This window comes from Neurospora crassa, linkage group III, assembly GCF_000182925.2.
Source record: "Neurospora crassa OR74A linkage group III, whole genome shotgun sequence".
Lineage (NCBI taxonomy): Eukaryota > Fungi > Ascomycota > Sordariomycetes > Sordariales > Sordariaceae > Neurospora > Neurospora crassa.
This window is the reverse complement of record NC_026503.1, coordinates 23,367-46,781: the sequence shown is the minus strand read 5'-3', so window position 1 is coordinate 46,781 and position 23,415 is coordinate 23,367. Positions and strand designations below refer to the sequence as shown.

General features: G+C 53.1%; 5 protein-coding genes and 1 non-coding gene across 6 annotated transcripts; 2 read left to right on the top strand and 4 right to left on the bottom strand.

Annotated features, from left to right (window-relative positions):
- Window positions 1-4,904: 4,904 nt before the first annotated feature.
- On the bottom strand, window positions 4,905-9,090 carry mus-41 (mutagen sensitive-41). Its single transcript, XM_953418.2, has 3 exons — window positions 7,131-9,090; window positions 5,235-7,062; window positions 4,905-5,159 (listed from the first exon to the last, which is right to left on the bottom strand). Exons 1-3 carry the CDS (start codon window positions 8,902-8,904, stop codon window positions 5,075-5,077), a joined length of 3,687 nt encoding a protein of 1,228 aa, XP_958511.2. The 5' UTR covers window positions 8,905-9,090; the 3' UTR covers window positions 4,905-5,074.
- Window positions 9,091-9,646: 556 nt separating this feature from the next.
- On the top strand, window positions 9,647-10,997 carry NCU09517 (hypothetical protein). Its single transcript, XM_953419.3, has 2 exons — window positions 9,647-9,887; window positions 9,974-10,997. The coding sequence occupies exons 1-2, from the start codon at window positions 9,709-9,711 to the stop codon at window positions 10,938-10,940; spliced, it is 1,146 nt and encodes a 381-aa protein (XP_958512.3). The 5' UTR covers window positions 9,647-9,708; the 3' UTR covers window positions 10,941-10,997.
- A 609-nt stretch (window positions 10,998-11,606) lies between these two features.
- Window positions 11,607-14,021, top strand: NCU09518 (glucooligosaccharide oxidase). The gene is made up of 3 exons (XM_953420.3): window positions 11,607-12,730; window positions 12,792-13,332; window positions 13,386-14,021. Exons 1-3 carry the CDS (start codon window positions 12,252-12,254, stop codon window positions 13,872-13,874), a joined length of 1,509 nt encoding a protein of 502 aa, XP_958513.3. The 5' UTR covers window positions 11,607-12,251; the 3' UTR covers window positions 13,875-14,021.
- A 1,074-nt stretch (window positions 14,022-15,095) lies between these two features.
- NCU15213 lies at window positions 15,096-15,182 on the bottom strand. The gene has a single exon. It is a non-coding gene; the product is annotated as a tRNA-Thr (tRNA).
- Window positions 15,183-16,143: 961 nt separating this feature from the next.
- On the bottom strand, window positions 16,144-17,611 carry NCU09519 (2,5-diketo-D-gluconic acid reductase A). Its single transcript, XM_953421.3, has 4 exons — window positions 17,449-17,611; window positions 17,335-17,345; window positions 17,215-17,272; window positions 16,144-17,144 (listed from the first exon to the last, which is right to left on the bottom strand). Exons 1-4 carry the CDS (start codon window positions 17,518-17,520, stop codon window positions 16,392-16,394), a joined length of 894 nt encoding a protein of 297 aa, XP_958514.3. The 5' UTR covers window positions 17,521-17,611; the 3' UTR covers window positions 16,144-16,391.
- Window positions 17,612-17,753: 142 nt separating this feature from the next.
- On the bottom strand, window positions 17,754-23,393 carry NCU09520 (hypothetical protein). The gene is made up of 3 exons (XM_953422.2): window positions 23,260-23,393; window positions 19,842-23,066; window positions 17,754-19,783 (listed from the first exon to the last, which is right to left on the bottom strand). Exons 1-3 carry the CDS (start codon window positions 23,301-23,303, stop codon window positions 17,932-17,934), a joined length of 5,121 nt encoding a protein of 1,706 aa, XP_958515.2. The 5' UTR covers window positions 23,304-23,393; the 3' UTR covers window positions 17,754-17,931.
- Between the last annotated feature and the right edge of the window lie 22 nt (window positions 23,394-23,415).

Sequence of the window (23,415 nt, the reverse complement as noted above, 5' to 3'; positions counted from 1 at the left end):
TGACTTTATGGAGATCCTACCGCCGGCCAAGACCGATTCAGGGCCACCAGGCACCGCACATGGGCCTCACTCAGGTCAATGCAATGGTGGACGCGGCGGGGGAGATCTGGAACACACCAACCAAGATGCTGGACTGCAGCACCCCCTTTTCTTTTCCTTGAGGTTATTCGTTACGTGTTTCCATTCCCGCCCTGCCCGCTTTCCATCCGGTGCTTCCATTACGTACCTTAAGGTTTCAGCAGGCTGAAATCCGGGGAAAAGCAGCTTCTTCCCGGTGCTTCACCCACCGAGGCCAAGACTGCCGGACCTGATGTCCTTGCTCAGTTTATGTTGCGTACGGTACCTCCAATAAGGCTTGCGAACCATAACACTCAGATGGTTGTGGTATACCTACAGGTATAATGACCATACCTTGCCGGTTTTGTTACCAGTGCAAGAGTTGTTATGGTTGTTATTTTCTATTCTGCCTCTATTCAGGATATTCTTAGGGATCGCAATATCCACACTGACACCACCACTGCGGTCTACTTGCCCGACACTTCCATACGGCTGTCATTTCCCGTCACGAGCACCACGGGCACGGCATGATTGGCAGATGTCCGTCATTGTCTATTTGGAAGATCGTTGTGCGTTCCGTACGTTTGAGCCGACGACATACCTCTACGCAGTACCTTGGGTATTTGCATCGCTTGACAGAGCCTCAGGTCGCTGTCGCTCGCTTGCACGTGTTAGGAATGCCCCGACATTCCCGAGCCCGAGCTGTCCGGATATTCCAGCGTCAATTCGCGCTCACCGCAGAAGCCCTACGAACAGGAGATCTGCCACAACAGCCCTACAGGACGAGTAGGATCAGCGGATACAGTAGGAATTCACTTTCCGAGACTCTCGACTCGCGGGACAAAACTCTCCCACGGGGTTTACGTCGAGCCTCTGAAGGCCTGAACGCTGTCGCTGCCCAAAGAGGTTCCCGTGGGCCCTGGCTACCGCCGTAGGCCAAGGAGATCCACGAGATCCCTTTGCATCCGGTTCCTGTTTCGAAAACAGCGGGGATTTCACCGTATACACCGCAAACTCGCTCATCTTCTTTTACACGTAGGGTGGTGAAGTTCATTTTGGAAGACTTCTAGTACTGTAACATGGAAAGTGACAGAAATAGCAACACCCCGCCGAACCACATCAGATGCTGGGTGGAACTGGGAAAACGTACTGTGATAAAGCGCTAGGACGTCTGGCGATACACGTATTTTACAGTTTCTTTACAAAAACGGTATTTGTGCCCCAAGGCCCCCCGTCGGAAAAGCTAAAAGTTGACAAAGTGACAAAGCTGCAGTGCTTCCAATGTTGAGCCTCACAAAACCCAAAACGACATGTCCAGCGCATGCAGTGCATGCAGGCCGCTAATCTGTTACCTAATGGCCCGCCGTTTAGCACCCATGGCAGGCCAAACATATTGCGCCTTCAACGACCGTGGTGGTGTCACACGGCAAGTGACTCCTGGAAGCTTACTGAAAGCCAATGGTGATGATGACAAGAACGCCTGGCCTGTCGTGACTCCCACCTGGTCTTGATGACTGGTGGTGACAACGGAAGACACTGCTTGCAAGCCGTCAGTCACAAAAGAGCTCGCAAAATGCACAAGAAATTACACAATGATGTGGTCCACATGTTGTTTGTTGTTGCTTTTGCTTTGTTTCATGAATTCAGTAACTCCTCTTCACCTTCTTTTGATGGGCCCTTGCGGGGTTATCAGTTTGTTGGTGAAAGTCAAGGCGGGCCAGACTGTGCAACAACTGTGGTCGACCGTCAACCACGTCGTTGATGGGGATATGGGGTGCGTACCCGCGACTGGTCGTCATATGGACTTCCGGTCGTCAGTCCCCAAACTCACGTTACATAATTGCCGCGGCTCATTGACAGCGCACATCAGGTAAATAGTAGGTAGTGTACATAGCTTCAAGCTCACACGTTTCCCGGACGACGGACTGGAGGTGAAATGAAACGGACACGGTCCGACAACCCGCTTTGTGTTCAATGCTGCCGCATTCACTCAAGTCTGGGGACACGGAAACACCGCTCGCCAGGCCCAGGGCTACAAAAAGAAGTTTTGCATTTCATCGAAGACCGAAATAGTCGGTGAAACCTCACCTTATGCTCACCCATTTGGTTACAAATGGCCCGTTTCAGACACCGGGTCCCATTACTCCTCAGCTGCCTACGTACATAGTTGTTACCACCACACGTGTACTGTAAGGTACCTGCGTCGAATCGGCTGTCCGTGGTCGAACGGTGCCTGAACATCGCCCTCCCTCACTCAAAACCGCAAAGAGGAATTTCGGAGTCGGCCGATGACTGTGCAGGGCCTCAGCGATGGAGCACGCCGAGAAATCCTCCGCAAAAACGTAAGGGAAACATTGGGCCGCCGGGGTTCGTGACCGGGGGTGACGGGGCTAGCGGGTCCAGACAGCCGGATGCACAGTCTTGGAGGGCGTCGAGTCTTCCAACGACATGTTTTGGAAGACAGCCCGATGCTGTACACTGTTGAGACTTGAGCCGTGAAGTCATTAGGTGCTGAAGATCTTGCCGTGGGAGGGTTTAGTCTGGTGCTGTCCAATAAGAGATACCTACGTAGGTACCTATGCATCGAGGCTCTTGCAGCTCTTGCGGCTCAAAAACCTCGAGTTGATGGAAAAGGTGAGACCACCTACATCTGTGCACACGAATTGAGGCCAACATATGTACAACAAACACTTGCAGGAAACTCGGACCAGTCGTTCATCCTGGGAATCGAAGAAAAGATTCCACTTCGAAATGACGAAACGAGCGAACCCACAAAGTCGTCACGAATCGAAACGCACGATCGAGATCGAAAATCGCAAAAGTGGGATATGAGAACTCTTCAAACCAGATGACCACCGTCTCCCTGCTCGTCTCCCTACTGCCACTGCTACGGTGCTCCAACGACCGGTCTCACCGCGACCCTCACCGTCGACAAAAGTTCAGGAAACGGCACCACACAAAGGTACGCGAGTGGAACCCTGAATGTAGGTGGGTCCTTTTTGGTGGATCGAGTTAGGCTTTTGAAACAATTTTTTAGTGCACGTTATTTTCAGGCCCCACGCCGCTTTGATGTGTGGACTGCACGCTCCCTGCCAGGAACGAGTGCACGGGCTGAGGGGTCCTTGTCCGGTTGGCAGCTTGGGAGGGCGCGGTAGGGCAGAGTCGACCAACCCTTTTTTTTTTTTTTTCTTCTCTCTCCCTTCAAAGGACCTTCACGAATCAGGAAACCAGAGCAGGGAAAAGAACAAATTTCTTTCAGGGGGCTTCCTCGCCGCTCGACGAGCGAGGTCCTTGTGTTTCTTTTTTTTTGTTAGTGCAGCAGAAGGGGGAAAAGAATGCGGTTGACAACTCAAGCCGAGGGTAACCGAAGAAATCTCGAAAAAGTCCATGTGATTCGGCTCAAGCAAGCACCCGCAATTTTGGAATATCAACGACATCCGATGTCCCTCGAGTAATGATGATGGATCCCAGCTCAAATGACATGGCAACAGGGCAAGAAAAGGGGCTAACAAAACAAAGGACCCATCCTCCACCACGCGAAGAGGTCTGGATGCGACGCTAACTGCTCACTTGTTGTCAGATATTTTGTCAAGCTGTCGGCGTCGAGCCGCGCAAGCAAGCTGCTAGTACGTAAACGCAAAAGCCGCAGAGCCGCAGGACCGCCACGACCGTCGAACCAAACACCGCAATTTCATGACGACTGCAAGGTACATACCGTACGCTGTCGACACGCACATGAGAGCCACCAGCATGAGACACGTCTGCAGCCGAGCTCGTGTCCTGATTCGTAACTTACGAGGAGGACCTTGACGGCATACTGGAAATTTGCGATCAAGTCTTGTTTCCGTCCTTGGACCGAAGGACATCACGACCCCAACGTTACACCGCGCGAACAAGTATTCCAGAACATGTTTCTTTCAGCCACCCGACGGCAACCGACGTCCCCATGTCCGCCAACGGCAACCAACCAGCCACGCACGCGGCTCGTGCCACCAACGACGGCAGCCGACGGGTGATTGACCCGGATATGCCTGATCCGAGTGGCATGCAACTGAAGGCGGCCAGGCGGGTTGTAACTGAGCAAGCTGGTGGACAGCTGGAATTGCCTCGCCTGTAACGCTGCAGGATTTGGCTCGCCACTGGACGCCAGCTGGAAGATTCTTCGTTAACTGATATGTTTGTTGGTTACCGTTTCGTCGGCTGTAGCGATCTTCTCCAAGGACATCGATGAGCATGCTGCACACTGACCAAACAATTTCAAGCGAAAGGGAACCTTGACGGCCTGGCTCATTATCCAGTGGCGCCATGCATGTCGTACATCGAACCTGTTCTTGATGTGGATTGCATTAGCAACTTCCTTGCCCATATGTGCCAGCCCTTTCCACGTCTACGGTCCATGTTCCAGAAAGATGTCCTCATTTACATCATCAAGCATACCCGTCTCCAGTCCGCACAACGAAATGCAAGGCTTTAAGCCCACCGAATATTTTGGAATACAGTGTGTGGGAGTACCGCTGAAGCCTACTCGAAAACACAACGGCTAGAGTCCCTCTGGGATATCTCTATCCAGGCATTGCCTAAACATTGAGTTTCAAGGTATATTGGAGATGCTCGGGTGCGTAGTAAGCGTAAACACAAGGTATAATGTCAAAGGTTTCAAGTCCAAGGTTTCAGTAACAATGTCAGGAACAAGGCACCTTGGTTTGTCAACTTTGATGGCGACAATCATAACGACCCGACCATCCAGATTTCCAAAACTCAGAAGTTTCCACGCTTTCCCCGTAGTCGTAGAGTCACCTACACCTCCGGGTCGCTTGACCTGCTTGGTGCCAACGTTAGAATTGGGGCTCTGGTATGCGCGATTCTATTGCTCTATGAAGACCTGAGATGGCCCTATGTACGAGATAGGTAAGTATACCGACGCCGCTGCATGCAAGAAAAGGACCTCGGGACGCCTAACAACGAAAATGGATTGGATTGCAGTTTCCCCTGACATCCGGCATACATATCGATACGCTTAGTCTGAGCTCAACAGCTCCTTGATATCCTCGATCCTCTGCATCTTCTTTTCCTCGTCTGACATCATCCCCAGTGATGTTGCTCTGCAGTCAAATCAGGTTAGCCTTTTACCTACCTCCAGTCAATGTCATTAAATCACTGATCGGGGACAAACTCACATAAACTTTTTCCTCTCCTGCACCCGCAACATCCTCATTTCCACACTCTGTTTCACTATAAATCGATAAACCCTCACCTCATCCTCTTGCCCCATGCGATGCACACGATCAATCGCCTGCGCCTCCACCGCAAAGGACCACCACGGGTCCATCATGTAGACCCTCTTGGCACTGGTCAGGTTCAACCCGACACCACCCGCTTTGAGACTGAGAAGCAAAACGCAAAACTTGTTGGTGGATTGAAACTCGGTAAGAACAGCGGCGCGGGCCTTCTGGGACATGGACCCATCCAGCCGAAGAAAAGAGATCTTGTGACGTGTGAGGGCGGAGGATATCAGCGAGAGAAAGGATGTGAATTGGGAAATTACGAGGGACTTCATTTTGGGGTGCTCTTGACGCAAGGTGCGGAGGTGTGAGATTAGAGCGACGATTTTGGCGCTGGAGTCATTGGCGCCCACGCGTTGTAGGGAGATGCGCGGCTCGGGACTTGCCCCTGGGGTAGAGGATGTCTCCAGGTCATCATCGTGGCGGATGACTTCGAAGATGTCGCGGATGTTGATGTGCTCGCGACATTGGAAACACCGCGGGACCTCGTTACGGTCGGTTTGATGTTTGATATAGTCGAGCAGACATTTCTTGCACGCAGAATGCCAGCATCCTGTCACGGCCTGGTCGATCATTGGTTCTTCGGCGCAGATGGGGCATTCGTTGACTGCTTCGTCACGGATCTGTCTAAGAACGTGAGCGCCGAAGTTGTTGTTGGTTTTGGAGGCGTCGTCTGTGGTGGCGGTGAAGCGCTCGATCAGAGTTTGGAGATCCATATCGTCTGCCAAACCCGCCGCAACGTCAGCGGCCATATTGGCTTCCTCCTCATCAGCGAGGATCTCCTGGTTGCGAACAAGCACAGGGTGACAGCAGGACTGCCGGAGCCGCAAGATCTGTGCAAAAATGGAGGTAAACGCCTTCATGACGGTGCCGGCCTGCATATTGTCAAAGAGCGTTCGCTTGGCGCGGTTGAAGACGTAGTCGTAGACTGCCCTTTCAGGCTCGGAGAGTTCGATGTCGACGATCTCGATGTGTTTGGGCGGAAGCGGAACAAGGAACTGGCCATCCGGGGTCTTCATGTCTTTGGTGCGGCGCATGACGAGCGGTTCGAGGACGGTTTGGACGACGTCTAAGGCGCGGACAAAGTTCTTGGACTCAAAGGGGACGGTGATGAAGGTCCGCCAGAAGGAAAAATTGTTCCATGGCTCAACGCGTAGGAAACGGACCAGGCTGAAGAGGTCTTCGAGGCGATTGACAATGGGGGTTCCGGTGAGGACCCAGCGGTGTTCGGCGGCAATTTCGTAGCATGCGCGGGAGGTCTTAGCTTGGCGGTTCTTGATATTATGTGCTTCGTCCAGAATGACACGGAAGAAGTTGAGGGAGAAAAGCCCGCGGCTGCTGAGTCTGTCTCCATTCTTGGTGGCGAGTTGGGTAAACTCGGAGAGGACGACTCCATAGCTGGTGATGATCACATCTGGAGCGTTGGCCGCGTTGGCTTCGCAGCACATGGTCACCAGATCGACATTCTTTTCCGCCCCGTAGTACATCATGGTCTTGAACGTGCCCTCCTTGGAAGCATTCTCAGCTTCGCTTTGCCATTGCGCCAGCAAGGACATGGGGGCAACCACAAGGGTTGTGCACGGAGCGTCAATTGTCGTCTTCTGTCCAGAGACTGTTGGTAGGCGTGGGAGGTTGTTGACCGAGGTAGGGCCAGCCTCCCGCGCCTTGATGGCTACTTCGGATCGGTGAGAATGGATCAGGGAAAGCATCTGGATGGTTTTGCCTGTGATACATGACTGTGAGCTGGATATCAGGTCAAAGAGAAAAGAAAAATGTAAAAGGCAAACCCACCAAGTCCCATCTCGTCTGCCAAGATTCCACCAAGACAATGCTGCTCTTGTTTGGGGAAGTCCAGTGACAGATCGCCAGAGTATGGGTTGACGTAGAAGCAAGGTTGGTCAGGAACCACAGGTAGGTCCTTATCGTCATGGTCCTTGGTCGGCCACACGTACTCTTCCCATAGGGGATGCATGGATGTTTCACGGTCTTCTGTTCGCTGGTTCTTCTCCTTGGCCAGCATCCAGTACAGCGACTGCTTCTGGTAGGGACGCAAGGTCATGGCGAAGGTATTAGCTGGTTCAGCCTCGGGGGTGCTAAAGTCGAAGGATTGGGCCTTCTTGTACAGCGCGTCGAGTTGGTCTTGTTCGAGCTCCTGGCCCTCTTCGGCCTCTTCGGGGGGAGAAGCTAATCCGTTAGTGTTGTGGTCCCCAGCCTTGGCCTTGTCCATCGCCTTCTTCTCGGCCGAATCTGCTGCTTCAAGAAGGTCTTTCCTGGCGTCCTTGGCGGCAGCGGCGTTGCCTCGAGACGGAACAATGTTGATCTCTTGAAACAGTCTGACAAGCGCCACTTGTCTCAGTCGCAGGTCCTTCTCTTCTGTTGTCTCGTCTTTCTCGTGGAACCCGGCAGCCCTATTGTCGGCTAGTTGGAGGGTTCTCCCCAAGAAGGCAGACCGTAGCATGTAGCACTTGAGCTGCAAGAAGACGGTCTCGTTCGTTCGTAGACGCTCGGGCGCGTAAACACAGATGCCTTCGAATCTGCAGATGTTCTGGTCTATTAGCGTTGACACCCAGTTGGCTGTGTCTTTGGCTAGACGGCCGAGTTCCCTGCCACTGGCGTCGTTGAAGCGGACTATGACATCGACACGTTTGGCAGCTGCCGCGCTGACTCGTGGTATGGACTGCGGGGTGCCAGGCTTGGTCTGCCCTTTTCTTGCAACGGTAGGTGGTTGGATCTTTTGGCGCTCAATCTTGACGCTGTCACCGTGTCTGAGGAGGCCTGTCCCGCTTCTGGTAGCCCATCCCTCAACACCAAATGCGCCGACGTAGCGGGCGTCTGGCATTGATGGGAGAACCTTTGTTGGTGTGTTCGATTGCGGCTGTGGTTGGGCTTGAGCGTGCGACCGGGACCGTGCTTGTGATGTTGATGATTTCTTGGGAGACTGACCTCCTACAACCAGGGGCGAATGCGAGTTGACTCTGACTGGAGGCGCCCGGTGCAGCTTTTTCCATGTTCCATCCAGGTACATGTTGACGGCTCTTTCGATGTTGTTGCCGCAGTTCTTGCTGATGACGTGGAGGATATCGGACGCAACCTTTTCGCCAACAAAAGCTTCGAATGTGTCTTTGTCGAAGGCCAGCTGGGGGGACTCGACCACTGGGGGTGCCACGTCCCGGGGTGTCGCGATCGGAGTATCGACGTCTTTCAAGAGATATCCTTTTCTAGGGTCTGGTTTGGGCATGTCGTTGAGCCAGGGAGCACATATCTTCGTGGCGTGGGGCGTTAGGGTGCCATCGTCTGTGAAGAATCTTGGGCGTTCTTCGTCGTCGTCGTCGTCGTCGTCGTCGTCGTCGTCATTGTGGTCCGCATCTTTGGAAACTCGTGGCTGGACTTCACTGTTTGGGTCTTGGAGGAGTTTCTTCCTGGGTGGTGAGCTCGGGGGAGCACTGAACTGGGGAGACGAGCTGGGGCCGCCAGCGACATGGTCCGAATCACCCTGGTCGCCCAGGAACCGGCGCTTCTTGGAGAGAGGCTCGTTGGTGAAGTCCATGGTGTCGTGTCGGTCCATCCAGGTGTTGGTTGTTCAGCCCATTAGGTTCAAGGTAGGTACAGTACCTCTAGGTAGTCGTACCACGGGTGTACGGTATCAGTCAGCTACTGTCACCCAACCGACTCGAATGCACCAACTGCAATGGTGAACTTCAGTGTTGCGCCTGTGAGACGCGACTGTGCCGTGGCAACCGTGAAACTTTGGCGTGCATTCGTTTCCGCCTTCCCGCTGTCAGGTGATTGCGCGCCACCCTAGAGGTAATTAATTACGCCCTCTGCAGTGTACAGTCCAGTGCTGGGTTGTTTGTTAGCTGGGTACACTAGGTACTGTACCATACTCTATACACTAGACGAAACCTAATCTATCCCAATTAGTCCTAAACCCTCTAAGAAGAGATCGAAATAGTTGGTATAAAGGTTAAAAGATATTAGTACTATTTGATATGGCATTCAGAATATTACAAATGGTGTATCCATGGTAAGATCACGCATTGATTAGCTATGAAAACGCATCGGAAAGTTGATGCGAGGTCTCGAACTAACAAGCAAACCAGTACTGGATTGTATGGAAAGCCAGAAGCTTGGGCCACTGAAGCCATTTAATGCCGTCATCGCTGCTAACCATAAAGGCTTTAGAGGCGCCGCGCTTGTGATGCTGAGGGGCGCAGCGTAACATGGTCTCAGCGAATTGTCAAATCAACATGTCCTGTCGTCGTCGGCTTGTCTTCCTCCCCGCTGCTGCCGAGGTTGTCTTGTCTCTTGTTACAGTGAGAGATGTGAACCACTTTGTGACAGCGGGGAAAACAGTACCGCTTCTTTGATCATGATATCCCCTCGAGCGGCAGGTTGTTGTCATGGCCTGGGGCGGGCACCTCTACGGCCCCGTCTACGTCTCCAGCCTCAGAGGCCTTCGTGGCAGCCTTCCCTCTCCGGACGAGGCCTCGCGACAGTCACAGACGGCGACGTCGAAAAGGCCCGTCAGTACTGTGAGAACCAGCTCAAGTCTGTCTCTGCTTTCCCTCCCCATACCTAGCCATTCTTCCCACTTGCCCTTCTTTCTCTGCTAACTCTTTCTCCCCCCACCCCAGACATGGTGACTACGAAGCTTTTCTCCTCCGACAATTCGTCCCTCCTTCCTCTCGGGACGCCTACAACGCCCTCCGTACCCTGAACCTCGAACTTGCCCGTCTCCCCGAGACAGTTTCCAACCCGACCATCGCACGCATGCGCATGTCCTTTTGGCGTGAAACCGTGAACAGCGTCTTTGCCGGCAATCCCCCACGCGAGCCCATCTCCATCCTCCTCCACCAAGCCATCCAAGACCTCAAAGCCCGCGCCGGCCCCAACAGCGCCAGCTCTCTCAAGTTCTGGCTCCTACGCTTGATCAACACGCGCGAGCAACACATGGAAAACAGGCCCTTTGTCAGCTTGAACTCGCTGGAAGACTACGCCGAGAATACGTACGCGACGCTGATGTATGTGACCTTGGCTTCCATGCCTTTGCGATCAGTACATATGGACCACCTGGCTAGTCACATCGGCAAGGCGTGCGGCATCGTAGCCACACTACGCGGCATTCCCGTTCTCGCCGCTCCATCGCAGCCCATCCAGGGTCCGGCTGGGAGCGTGGGCAACACCCGGCATCCCGCCCTGCTACTACCCCTCGATGTGATGGCCGAGGTGGGGGTCAGAGAAGAAGATGTCTTTCGCCACGGACCCAACGCTGAGGGACTGCAGGATTCCGTGTTCAAGGTGGCTACAAGGGCCAATGACCATTTGATAACGGCGAGGGAGATGTTGAAGAACTTGAAGGCCGGGGAAGAGGTGGGCCATGATTATGAGCATGAGGGAGAACAAGAGCATATCTACTCCAGCGGTGGGGTCGACGCAACACAAGCTGATATCAAGAGGGGGTTTGGGGTGCTGTTGGAAGCAGTCCCGGCTGCCGATTACTTGGAAAGGTTGGAGAAGGCTGATTTCGACCCGTTCAAAGTCAAGGCGAGCTGGAAGCTTCCCTGGAGGTTGTGGCGTGCTCTAAAGACACAGCACATTTGAGTCCTCTGTTTGTGCCGTATACGAGGCCAACGAGCCACAATCGAGATTCTTCTTTCCATCACGTATCGTACTCTTGGTGCTGACCGTCTGTGACGACACAGGATCGATCTCGATCGAGACCGCGAGCGTACACTCCGTGACTATCGCTTAGCCCGATTATCATGAATAGGCAAAAGTCTGCAATCGTCGACAGCATCGGCCCAGGTCTTCTTGTCCCTTTGAAACAGCACGAAGCGTCCTCGAGGCAAAGTGTTGACATGGTCTCGGTAGGACCATCGTACGACAGAGAGGCACATGACCCCTTTGCAGATGGTGGTAGTTGAAAGCACAACATCCATCACCAAGACCGATATTGCTTGCAATCTGGGGCAGAGCAACCACTTTGTAAGAGCGTTCCGTGTGGCGTGTTCTCGCCGGGCCTGAGTAGTGGGAACATGGGTAACGGCTACATTTTAGCCTATAATTGTACCTCTGCGAACACCCAAACCATCTTCGTTCAGGCCCAATCACCCCCAAGCTCACCCACCAACTTCTGGCCTATCACCAAGAATAAAGACCGTCGTTCGCAATCGGTTTTCAAGATAGTGAGTGGCCCTGCGGCTTGCTCTTCCGCCGAAGGATTTCCACTACAGGGCTGGCATTTCGCTAGTAGTTCTAGTCGCCCTCGCCTCGGTCTCGTCAAGAATCCTCGACAAGGTTGCAGGGTCGCATTGACAGGTGCCGACGCGTGTCCTTTGTCCATATTCCGTACAAACTTTTGTTTCAACGTCATTCAGCCCAAGTTGCCAAGAGCTTGGAATGACTGCTGAACATGTTCATCAATCTTGGCATATGTGAAGGAAGCAATCTGTAGGCTGATATGTTAGCCGGACCAATCACTGGCGAACTTCCACACACTGCCTCCCTCCGAATCTCTAATCCGCAACGGCTCGACGGGATCCCTACAGTCACATAACTCTCCGTATCAAATACCTCACGGTCAAAGACCGCCGAGACGGCTCAGTGACTAACCCCCCGGGGAGCTTGATGCCGTGTTCTTGCGTTATAACCCCCGCAATTCATTATGTCCAGCCGTGGGAAGCTGGAAGGGCCTAATGTTCATCCCATTTTTTAACATCTCTTGTGTGCCAAAAGGGGAAAGAACAGAAACAGCTCCGATAGGCCAGTATCTTATGACCGGTTCGACAAGATGAAGCACTCACCAAGCTATATCATCCCTACTGAGCTGCCTTCCGTACATCGCCAGGCTTCAGACTTGGTCGTCCCATCCCACTAAATAGGTTTTTACTCCGATCCAATACCTCGTCCATCATGTGGCTTCCACTCATCCTCCTCACTGCCACGGCGGCCCCCATCCTCGCCAACCCCCTAAGCTCTCCACTCAACAAGCGTGCCGCCATCGACGACTGCCTCAAATCTGCCGGCGTTCCAGCCGATGCTCAAGGCTCCTCCGAGTGGCGTACCGACGTCAACCCTTTCAACCAGCGCCTGCCCTACACGCCAGTAGCCATCGCGGTCCCTACCACCATTGAACACATCCAAGGTGCCGTCTCCTGTGCCACCAAGCTGGGAATTAAAGTTACCCCCAAGTCAGGAGGGCACAGTTATGCTTCGTTTGGTCTGGGCGGAGAGAACGGGCATCTGGTCGTGGAGTTGGATCGCATGTCGAAGGTGACGCTGGATAAGACGACGAATATCGCAGATGTTCAATCGGGAGCGAGACTGGGGCATGTGGCGACGGAGCTGTATAAACAGGGCAAAAGAGCTTTCTCGCATGGGACTTGTCCTGGGTACGTTTTCGTCAAGCCCTTACTTCTTGGCTTGGCCGGGGCTAACCAAGGAGGGAAACAGAGTCGGGGTAGGAGGCCACTCCCTCCACGGCGGCTTTGGCTTTTCCTCGCACACCTACGGTCTTGCAGTAGACTGGATTGCCGCCGCCACAGTCGTCCTTGCCAACAGCACTGTAGTGACCGCATCGCCAACCGAGAACCCGGACCTCTTCTGGGCTTTGCGTGGCGCTGGGTCCAACTTTGGCATTGTGGCTTCCTTCAAGTTCAACACCTTCGCTGCGCCCTCGCAAGTAACGGCTTTCCAGATTAACTTGCCCTGGAACTCAGCGTCGTCGATTGCATCCGGCTGGGAAAAACTCCAGGACTGGTTGGCGGCTGGCAATATGCCGAAGGAGATGAACATGAGGGTCTTCGGCTCGCCGAGTCAGACGCAACTGCAGGGCTTGTATCACGGGAGTAGCTCGGCGCTGCGGACGGCTGTGCAGCCCCTGTTGAGCACTCTAGGAGCGAGCTTGAGCAATGCGCAGCAGTACGACTGGATGGGAGCGTTTACTTATTATACCTATGGCGGCACGGTGGACGTTACGCATCCTTACAACACCGTAGGTTCCCTCTCGTTTCTTTCTTTCTTCTCCAGCAACTAATTTTTTGCCAGGTCGAAACCTTCTACTCCAAATCCCTCGTTACCACCGCCCTCCCTTCCGCGGCTCTGAACTCCGTCGCCAACTACTGGATCAACACCGCCAAGCGCGTCTCGCGCGACTGGTTCATCATCATCGACATGCACGGCGGTCCCAAGTCCGCCATCACCTCCTCCACCACCAATTCCGCCAACTACACGAGCTCTTACGCCTATCGCGCCCCGGAATACCTCTTCCTTTATGAGCTCTATGATCGTGTGATGTTTGGAAGCTATCCGAGCAACGGTTTCAGCTTCCTCGATGGTTGGGTGAAGAGCTTCACGGATAACATGAAACAGGAGCAGTGGGGAATGTACATTAACTACGCAGATCCCACGATGAAGAGGGCCGAGGCTGTGGGGAACTATTACCGTAGTAGCCTTAGCAGGCTGCAGAAGGTGAAGGCGCAGTACGATCCGAACGAGGTTTTCTACTACCCGCAAAGTGTTGAGCCGGCCAAGTAGGCTGGGGCGGGAATGTGGAAGGGGAATGCATGAGAGCGAGAGTGAATGGAGCGTTGGCCCTTTGTTGAGACGTCGAGCTTGTGGGTGTCTACAAGGTAGTAAGCAAGTGCAGCGTCAAAGAAAGATTCTTTACAACTACGGTACCTGTCTTGCCCTTCACGGGTGGTTGCTTCGCTTGCTCACATAAAAGGTTTGTTTATATTCATTACAACGGCTGATGGCGATAACGGTCGATAGAGGTAACAACATGCCGGTCTTCCACCATGGAAATTCGACTTAGAAGGACTGTAGTAGCTCGGTAATTGCCCTACTTAGGTACCTCAGGCAGTGGTGGTGGCTAGAGCCGGTTAGGTAGGTATGAAGTCAATACGAGCCGAGCCGTGGTTACTTGATCCATGTCAGCCCACCATTCTCTTCATCTCTTCTACCTCTTGAACTACGACGAGTTGAGATGGAACCTAGGTACCTCAAGGTATGAGACATTCCAGTCGGTCAACTACTGAAATAGGAAGTCAAAGAATGACGTGACCAATACAGTCACGAGGATCAACCTATAATCTACTGTAGCAACTCGACTGGATGTTACCTACACACGAAGTCGATATTCAGTAGAGGTAGGTAGGTAGTTTAGCAGCACATTTCATAGGCCAACCGCAAATACTACTCTAGAGATGCTATCAACCTTGTCCCTATTTGTTATGGCTCCCAAGACCTCGATATGGTCATGAGCTAGTACCTAAACCTTTAGTTGGCTGTGCCAAGCCCTCCTTCATCTTTCCCTTAAAGTTGGATGATCGACGGATTTAAGTTTTGGCAAAGAGATCAGCATTAAAGTCATACTAACCTCCTGTCAAACTTCACTCGTTAACTGGACTGGCATGGGCTAGGTTGACGCCGAGTGGATCGTCGAAGCACCTTCCACAACCTCAGGTGGTGTTCCTTATTTGAGTCTTGCCAACGTCTGGTTTGAAGACTTGACTGCCCGCTCAGCCACGACTGCGAATGGAAGGAACTACAATAGGGCGTTGATTAGGTGACCCTGTATGGCTCTCTGGTCTTTTAGCAAGTGCGTGTTCTTCGAGTATAATGATATGAATTTGGGACTGAAATCTGCCACAACGCAAATGAGGGAGAAATGTAGGAAGGTTGGAAGAAAAAGAAGGATGAAAAAAGAAGGTGGAAGCTGAAAGCAAAGACAAGAAGGATAACTGAAAAAAAGTGTGCCCCCACGCGGGATTGAACCGCGGACCTCTTCATTACGCAAATGACTAATACGAGTGAAGCGCTCTACCACTGAGCTATACGGGCGTATAACTTGATTGTTGGGGTTCTCGGTGGAGAGAGTACACATAAAGTGAAGGAGGACAAATGCCAACTTTCAATACATTCGTGCTCGTGGTTAACGACAAAGCGTTGTCCCAGGCGCCGGGTCCCCATATGAGTTTCCATTCGCATGGTTACGATATATGCTGTATCTAATGGTGACAATTTTGGATGTACTTGCGAATCCCTGTTCCCTTAGTGTCTAGGACCCTAGGAGCTTCATCCACGTCATATTACGCCCGGTAGACCAAACCCCGATTGAAAGGGACCTGAAACTGCAATCACTAAGAGCTAGACTTACGGAGGGCTTGTTGACCGCATGTTCATATATCTACATAGGTAGTCAGAGGTATCCACGGGAAGCATTAACATAACGCTGTCACAAATACTAGGGGACAATGTATTCGCCAGGCCGCAACAAATATGCGCTTTTGGCTATGAATTGTGCAACGCTCGTATTTGCATTATGTCAATGACTTGGTCATCTGTATAGTAGTACTCTACACAGCGGTTGCGGGTGCTTTCTGTGCTCTCTTGGATCGTGATGCTAACAAAATAAAACGCCGTGAATGGCGCTTCTTTCGGGCGACAGCCTTGTTATTGATAAGGCTGATATCCAGATGTGGGTCTGGGATCCAAAATGGGACGGAACATGGACCTTGAGGCAAGATAGATTTTGCTCGGAGTAAATTGCCTGTAAATAAACATCAACGTACTACCTCTAGGCACTCAAAGTTCGCCTTGATAATGCCCATCATCAATTTTCACACCTCATAGCAAATTAACAATTCAAGCATAAACTGCCAAAGGACGCAGTTGAGTTCGCCAAGATTGATTGTTCAATGGCCTCGCGATTAGTTCTTTATCGTGATCCATTTGGCTTTGAACTTCCATTTCTCGCTATCTCTTTCTCCATGTCGTTTTTCTCTACCAGACACAAGTAAGGTTATATTCGGTTGGTAGATAACTGTTGTGGTCAAAGCCGACAGGCGAAAAATCAGTTGCACCATGTCAATCAATGTACAGATGATAATATACCTAAAGGTACCAACTGAAATATAGGTTGGCGAGCAGTTGGAAAACACGGGAACGGAGTAAAGTGCAGGCGCAGGGACTAACTTGCTCAGCCAAACCAAAAAAAGGTGCCTTAATCATTTCCATCCTGCCTGCACGCCATTCTCCATCCATGTCCCCTTAAACTTCTTGTCCACTATAGTTGTCCAGCTCACTCGTCGTCGGGTCCCAACACACCGGACTGTACTCATCCGTCTCCAGCGCCTTCACCTCCTCCTCGCTAAGATCAAAGTCATATACATCCGCGTTCTCCTTGATCCTCTCCGCCTTCACACTCTTCGGCAGCGGCACGTACCCCTTCTGGAGACTCCATCTCACAAGCACTTGCGCCTCGGTCTTTCCATACTTCTCAGCCAGGCTCTTCAGCCTGGGCTCACCGAACCTCTCCCCCCTTACGATGGGCGCATACGCTTCGACGACAACGTTGCGTTTGCGACACCACTCGACAATATCTTGGCGAGGACACCAAGGATGAACCTCCCACTGCCCTACACTCAACACTCCGCCCTTGCCAGACCCGCCCCGTTCCTGTTCCAGCTCCTTGATATGCTGCTCCAGTTCGTCGAGGTGGTGAACACCGTAGTTGGAAACACCAATAGAGCGGATCTTCCCTTCTTCAACAGCTTCGACGAGCGCTAGCCAGGCACCCTTTCTGTGTACAGACCCGCCGTAGGGAGCATGCAGAAGCATGAGGTCTATATACCCTAGGCCCGTTTTGGCAAGGGATTCGGAGATGATACGTTTCGCGGCGTTGTACGAAATGTGTTTGGGGCCGACTTTGGAGGTGAAGAAGATTTCGGAGCGGGGAATGGTGGAGCGGAGGATGGCAGCGCCGCAACCAGCTTCGTTGCGGTAGGCAGAGGCGGAGTCGACCTGCAAAGGGAACGCAAGTTAGAAAGATAAAAGGGAAAAGGGCAGAAGAGGAAAGGGAGTTGGGACGAACATGACGGTAGCCGACTTTGAAGGCTTCTTGGACGATTTTGTCTACTTGATCGGCGGGACTGGAGTGACATCAGAATCACAGGAAGCTTCAGTTGCAAGCGGAATGGTCAAAGGGTCTTACGTTTGGTAGACCTGCAAAGTGAGGAAGGCGTTAGTCGCAATGAAGCGTCGATAAGAAAGGGCTCAGTGCAGTGTGAGATGCACGCGAGCGGCGGTTCACTCGGGTATTACGCACTCCAAAACCCAGTTGGGGGATCTCATATCCGCTGTTTAGCTTGATCTTGTCGTTGATACCGAGTTTCGACATTTTGTCTGGTTGCCTTGGCGTTGTTCAGAAAGACAAAATCGAGTGTTCGAAAGACAAAATCGAGTGTCGCTGTGATGAACAGCGGAAGTGCAGTCGCGAGGCGGGAAGCGATGACGTGCGATGAAGCCGACCCGACGATGACAAATCTTCCCTGTACTGTGTAAACGAATATGCCTTGGTGCTTAAATTCGTAGGCTGGGACTTCAACCATACCTACCTACCCACGCTGCTTACATAGAAGTACATTGCGAACAAATTGTATTACAAATGAACGCCAGACACCCTTTTTTAAGCCTCCGGGGCTTTTCCCTGTGCTAATACTACAGAACTCCGACAACGCCAGTGCATGCCACACCCTCAGCTTGAGTTAGGCCGTACATCCGTAAACAGATATCACGTCAAGAAAACCGATCAACCATCTCCCAAGATTGCCCCCAAATCCTTCATCCTAACCGGCTTCGTCAAAAACAAATCCACCCCGCTCGCCAGCGCATCCTTCTGTATCGTCCCGCTTGTAACTCCTGTGAGCGCTACGACTGTTGCGGGCTCCAGACCATTGATAAGTTCCCCTTCTGTGCTGTTCTCCTCTAGCCCTGTTACACCTTCATCACTCTTCTCTTCGCCATCGACTTGCTGAACAGTTTCCGCTTCCAGGTTCTGTACCACTTGAGCATCCCATTCTGTAGGCGCACCCCTGTCCTGATCCATGAGCGGAGCTGACGCAAGCCCAATTCCATTGAGAGATGCCCGTCCAGCCTTCTTCCGGATAACTCGCTTCCCATTTCCAGCTCCACTCACGGCACCGGTTTCGACGTCCGCCTGCACTTCAACACCACGCATATCTGCAAAATCCAAACTCCCAGCTCGAGCCCTTGCCGCATTCGTCACCTCGGTTGCTCCACTCCCCCTTTTAGTGCCCAGACCCCTTCCCAAGCTCCTACTCCTTTGCACAGGGTACTCCCTCTCAAACTCCCTGATCTTCCTCGTCGCCTCCAACCCGTCCATCACCGGCATGCTGATGTCCATCAACACCCACTTGTACCGTCCCGGGTTCTCCTTGTAGATCTCCACTGCCTCCAGTCCGTTGCGGGCAGTCGCATAGGGGCGATGCGTCTTACGCATTGCCGAGGCGAGGATGTGAAGGTTGATGGGGTTGTCGTCTACTAGGAGGCAGGCCTTTTCGTCCTGATTTGGTGAAAAATTGGAAGAGATCTTACGGGGTTGAGAGGGCGAGTTTGACAGGGATTGAGAGGGGGGCGAAGGTTGGGATGGGGAGGAGGTTGTATTCATAGAGAAATTAGATGCCTTTGAGAGGCGACGTGTATCGAGATGAAGTTCAGGTGGTTGCCCTCCCGTGAGCACTGGGGAGGTTATTAGTATTGATTGCTGGCGCTGGACTTCGTACGGTTCGAGCAGCTCGAGCGGTTTCGGCGGCAGTGGCACATTCGGAACGGCCTCGGTACCTGTCATTGTGTTGCTCGTGGCGGGGGCGGCAGCAGCCCCAACGATGGCCCCACCTGTAGGGCCAGCATTGCCGATGATGCTGGTGCTTGCATCAATAGTACCGGAAGGGGGAATCGTGTTGATGGCATGCGACATAGGCGACACCTGTTCATCCTCGGGGGAGGCAGGGACATTGGTCAGGACCGGTGGCGAGATAATCGAATCGAACGGCGACGACACCTCGGAGATGGATACAGTAGTGAAGCCGAGGTCCATGCTGTTCGTTTTCTCTTTCCCAGTATGGTACCGTGGTGGCAGTGGAGGCCTGGTCAGCGGCATCTTGATGTTCTTTTTCTGCGATGATAGAGGTAGGGAAGTCTCTTCTTGCTTCACGTTCTGTAGTAGCGTCGGTTCGGGGATTGCCGCTTCCTCCACCTTTTCTCCTTCCTCCATGTCGGACACTGGAGCATACCCCATCTTCCCCCCTTCTCCCTTCCCATCCTTCCCCATGGACGTCCGCTGCACCAAAGGCCTTCCACCAGTGCTTTTGATTCTCTGCACCAGAGGCCTTGTGGCAGCAGCCGCCGTCCCCTGGTCCGTCGAAAACAAGTTATCCCCGAAATCATCTGCCAGATAAGGCAAGAACCGCGACTTCTTGTTGGCGATCTGGAAGACCTCCGGGTCCGACATCTTTCTCTGTAGAACATCCAGATCGATGCTAGACTCGGATGAGGTTCGTTCACCCTCTCTTTCCTTCAGCGAGACTGGATGCTGCTGAAGGCACTTCCTCAGTGTCTTAGCCAGCTTCCTTGGCCCAACCCTGTTGTGACGTCTGTCAGTATCTGCTCGTGATCATAGGGGCCGGAAAGAAAACTCACGGCTGACCGATGAACTCCATGACGCTTGCCTCCCCTTTCCCTCCGGCAGCAGATTCCCCCCTAGCCAGTGACAGATTCTGCGCAACAACTTCATTCCCACACACCACCACCAATGGGCCGGCCAACGTCTTCGATGCGAACCCCCTCCCACCAGTCTTGTCATCAGCGCCATCTTTTGTGCACATTTCCAACACAAACCGATCGCTACAGATTGTCATCTGCGCCTCCGCCGGGTTCGTCACCACCTGAGATCCAAGCCAATCCCTACACATCCTCTCCATGATCCTCCCCCTCAGTACTTTTCTCTCCTTTGCACTGACCGGCTCGCCCCACTGATTTCCATCGGGATCACCGTCTCCCAGCCCATCGAAACCAAGTAAGCAAATCCTCAACCCACCCAGCGCCTCCTTATGCTCCACCATGTCCCTATCCTCACTCGTTGTTTCTGGGCTCGAATGCTGAAGTGGTATGATCACTCTGACTGTCGTCCCTTCGCCAGGTCGAGAGTCAATGACGACGCGCCCATTGAGGGCACAGACAATCTGTTTCACGATAGAAAGGCCAAGGCCAGGGCCAGGGGTGAGACTGTCTTCCTTTTGAAAGGGAGAAAAGGCCTTTTCACGGAGAAAGCGTTGGGTGATTCCCTTGCCTGTGTCCGAAACGGTGAGCACTACGTTTGAGCGGTTCTGGTCATTCCACCCGGTCTTGGATTTGGGGTAGGAAGAGGAGTGCTTGCTGTCCGTTTCGATGCCTGGGTCTTCTGCTTCGTCGTCAAGGTCTGTGGAGGCGAAAGAAGGGCGTGGTTCGGATGGGATAGGTTGAGCGGTCAGAGAGAGATTGATGAATCCTTTGTGAGTGAACTTTAGTGCGTTACCGAATAAGTTCATGAGGATGCGGCGCAATGCTCCGGGTTGGGCGTAGTAAGACCAATTAACGGTAGGGTCGATGTCCAGATGGATAGCGACGTTGTCATCACCTGGATCGGCGCCACGTTGGTTGCACCATCGCTGGAAGGAATAGCCCGCATAGAGGGACTCGACGACTTCTTCCAGCATGACGGCGAGGTCTATGTCGTAGAAGCGGGTCAAGGTCGGTCGCTCCCATGGCCAGGGTTTGGGTGCTAGGCTGCCAGATCGCAATCGCGTCCTGGATGTTTCTGGTGGGCCACTGAGATCAGGGCCTTCACTGTGCTCTAGGTCGTCTGACTGGAAGGAACCTCGTCGGGCATTGGAGAGTTTGGTGTTCTCCACTAGACTGTTGATTTTGGAATGGTCTAGGAGATGGTCGACAGTGTCCAGCAGTGTCCTGACCGAAGCCTCTACAAGGCAGATGAGCTCCATCTGGGAAGTGCTGAGGTCGGTATCAAGCAGAAGCTCCGCAGCGCCAAGGATGCCGTGCAATGGCGACAGCATCTCGTGCGAAATGGATCCAAGCATGTCTGACTTGGCCTGGTTGGCAAGCGTCGCGTCGATACGGGCCACCTCGGCCATGATATTCTTGCCAAACGCGTTGAACAGGCCAAGTTCATCCTGCGGTGCGAGGGTGCGCAATGATTCTCTGGACCATGACAGCCCGGCGGCGAACCAGCGCTGCATCTGGGTCCCCCACAGGGGAAAGAAGGATACTGCTCGGGCCTCGGGGAATGCCGCGTGGATGGTGTCCCACTCACTCTTCCGTGGCTTTCGCATTAATGTACCACTTTTTCTCCGTGCCCGGCCACGTCGTTGTCTTTTGGCGGCGGTGTCGATTTCCGAGTCAGAGTAGGGACATGAGGGGCTTGTCGATGAGGGCGGGGACGGCATTGGTACGGCTTCCGATGCACTGATGAAGTTGCCTGCGGCGTCAAATTCCCAGATAGTCCCACGTGGATAACGTCGCAGGAGCTTGCGAAGGAAGCTCTCTGAGAGGACCCGCCAGCTGCGGTGAGGCCCGGGGTGCCGTAAGGGACCCGTGGGATCTATCGTTGTCCCGTCAGGCGTCCCCGTTGGTGTCACAGAGAACCCAAGAATGTCACAGGGCCGTTTGTGCGGTTTAACTTCCAAGTCGATTTCAGAATTCGCAACGCCATTGACTTTGTTGGAGGAGATGCTTGCTGCCCTGGGATGTACATCTGACGTAGTGTTTGCATCACCGTCTTGCCAGCAATGGAAAGGGCTCGTGTTGGCATCCAGAAAGATTACTCCGGCTGCATCCATAGATTGTCGGATAATGTTTGATGCCTTTGCGAAACTCTTCTGGATCTCAGACAGCCGAACGTCGGCGCCTAGCGTTCCCTGAGTTGGCGTGTCTGGTGGCATTGGTTTATCACTGCCCCTGCTGTGAGTGTCACCCGCCTTCAACCGCGAGTCCAATGATCTGTGGTCGGGGAGGGAAAGCTTTCTGAGATGTTCAGCCTCATACTCGCTGCTGCTCAGCGTTCCATCTATGGCATCTTCAGATACTGTGGTATGCGTTGGCGGATCTATTGAGCCGTTGCTCTGTGGGAAGTAAGACACGCAATGGCGATCAAATAGATATGTGTCCCGTGTATCCCGCTGGCACGGATGGACGGTGTCTCTTTCTGCATGATACTCCGATAGGTCGGAAATGTCGTCCCTTCCCTCCGAATAGCTTACCACTCCTCTCAGGATACGCTCGGTCTGGAGTAATACCGATTGCTTCCTGTAGGACCCCAATTGGCGTGAGATTGTCCGAGAAAGGTCCTTCATAAAGTCGATATCCAACTCGTCGAGCTTTTGCCGCGGGCTTGTGTCAAAAACCGAGAACAAGCCTATGACGACACCAGAAGGCGAGCAGATGGGGACGCCTGCGTAGAACCGAGGATATATTTCCTGCTCAAGAAGAGATGGGATGTGATGAAACCGCGGGTCGGCCAGAAGGTCGGGTATCACGAAGACGATGAGGTCCTCGGGATGCCGTCTCTGTTCACGGATGACATTGTCACAAATAACCTCGCTTCTGGAGATGTCGCGCCCGCGCAAAAGGAGAGGGGTGATTTCATCACGGGCGTAAGGTCGAAGCGGCAGTGTTGGTGTTGCTTCAGCAGCAATGTGTTGCACATCGTGATCAAAGAGAGACAGGACCCCTCGTCGCGCCGAAAGTTGAAGGACACCGAGCTGGGCAAGTGCCGTTAGAACGGTGTCGGATGATGCCCGGCGGCTTTTGCTCGGGGATGTGTGGGCCGGGTCGGGCACGGCACGGCTATCCCGAACTGTCGACAGGAATCTGTAGAGAATGTCAGCAACTGAACATCACAATAGCAAGGCGGGGGAGGTTAAGGGCACGCCAGGGAGGCTGGGCAGAATGACTGGTCCGACCGCAATGATGCGTCTGATCCCCCGGGTACGGGTGGTACACAGCTTGGGGGACGCTATGGCGGAGAAAGACTGGAGAGTCTCAGACCGGAACTGGTACGTACCTGAAGGTCTGCCACTCCCGAGCTCTTTCAGATACATTCCGCATGGTCTTTGGTTTCGCCAAGTTTGGCGGATTTGCACAGATTGCGAGACTCTTCCGAGACTGTGTAATATGATATGAGAAGGTGGATGAGGGAGACGGGTGAAAGATATGACCA

Excerpts from the sequence above, each read along its gene's own strand:
- NCU09520 (XM_953422.2), bottom strand. The coding sequence starts at position 23,303 with ATGCGGAATGTATCTGAAAGAGCTCGGGAGTGGCAGACCTTCAG. Across the intron at positions 23,067-23,259 it reads CGGGAGTGGCAGACCTTCAG|ATTCCTGTCGACAGTTCGGG; the intron begins GTACGTACCAGT and ends CATTCTCTACAG. Across the intron at positions 19,784-19,841 it reads ATGGAGTTCATCGGTCAGCC|GGTTGGGCCAAGGAAGCTGG; the intron begins GTGAGTTTTCTT and ends ACGTCACAACAG.
- NCU09518 (XM_953420.3), top strand. The coding sequence starts at position 12,252 with ATGTGGCTTCCACTCATCCTCCTCACTGCCACGGCGGCCCCCATCCTC. Across the intron at positions 12,731-12,791 it reads TCGCATGGGACTTGTCCTGG|AGTCGGGGTAGGAGGCCACT; the intron begins GTACGTTTTCGT and ends GGAGGGAAACAG. Across the intron at positions 13,333-13,385 it reads TTACGCATCCTTACAACACC|GTCGAAACCTTCTACTCCAA; the intron begins GTAGGTTCCCTC and ends ATTTTTTGCCAG.
- NCU09517 (XM_953419.3), top strand. The coding sequence starts at position 9,709 with ATGATATCCCCTCGAGCGGCAGGTTGTTGTCATGGCCTGGGGCGGGCA. Across the intron at positions 9,888-9,973 it reads TACTGTGAGAACCAGCTCAA|ACATGGTGACTACGAAGCTT; the intron begins GTCTGTCTCTGC and ends CCCCCACCCCAG.
- mus-41 (XM_953418.2), bottom strand. The coding sequence starts at position 8,904 with ATGGACCGACACGACACCATGGACTTCACCAACGAGCCTCTCTCCAAG. Across the intron at positions 7,063-7,130 it reads GGCAGACGAGATGGGACTTG|GCAAAACCATCCAGATGCTT; the intron begins GTGGGTTTGCCT and ends CATGTATCACAG. Across the intron at positions 5,160-5,234 it reads CAGGAGAGGAAAAAGTTTAT|AGCAACATCACTGGGGATGA; the intron begins GTGAGTTTGTCC and ends ATTTGACTGCAG.
- NCU09519 (XM_953421.3), bottom strand. The coding sequence starts at position 17,520 with ATGTCGAAACTCGGTATCAACGACAAGATCAAGCTAAACAGCGGATAT. Across the intron at positions 17,145-17,214 it reads TCAAAGTCGGCTACCGTCAT|GTCGACTCCGCCTCTGCCTA; the intron begins GTTCGTCCCAAC and ends TTCCCTTTGCAG.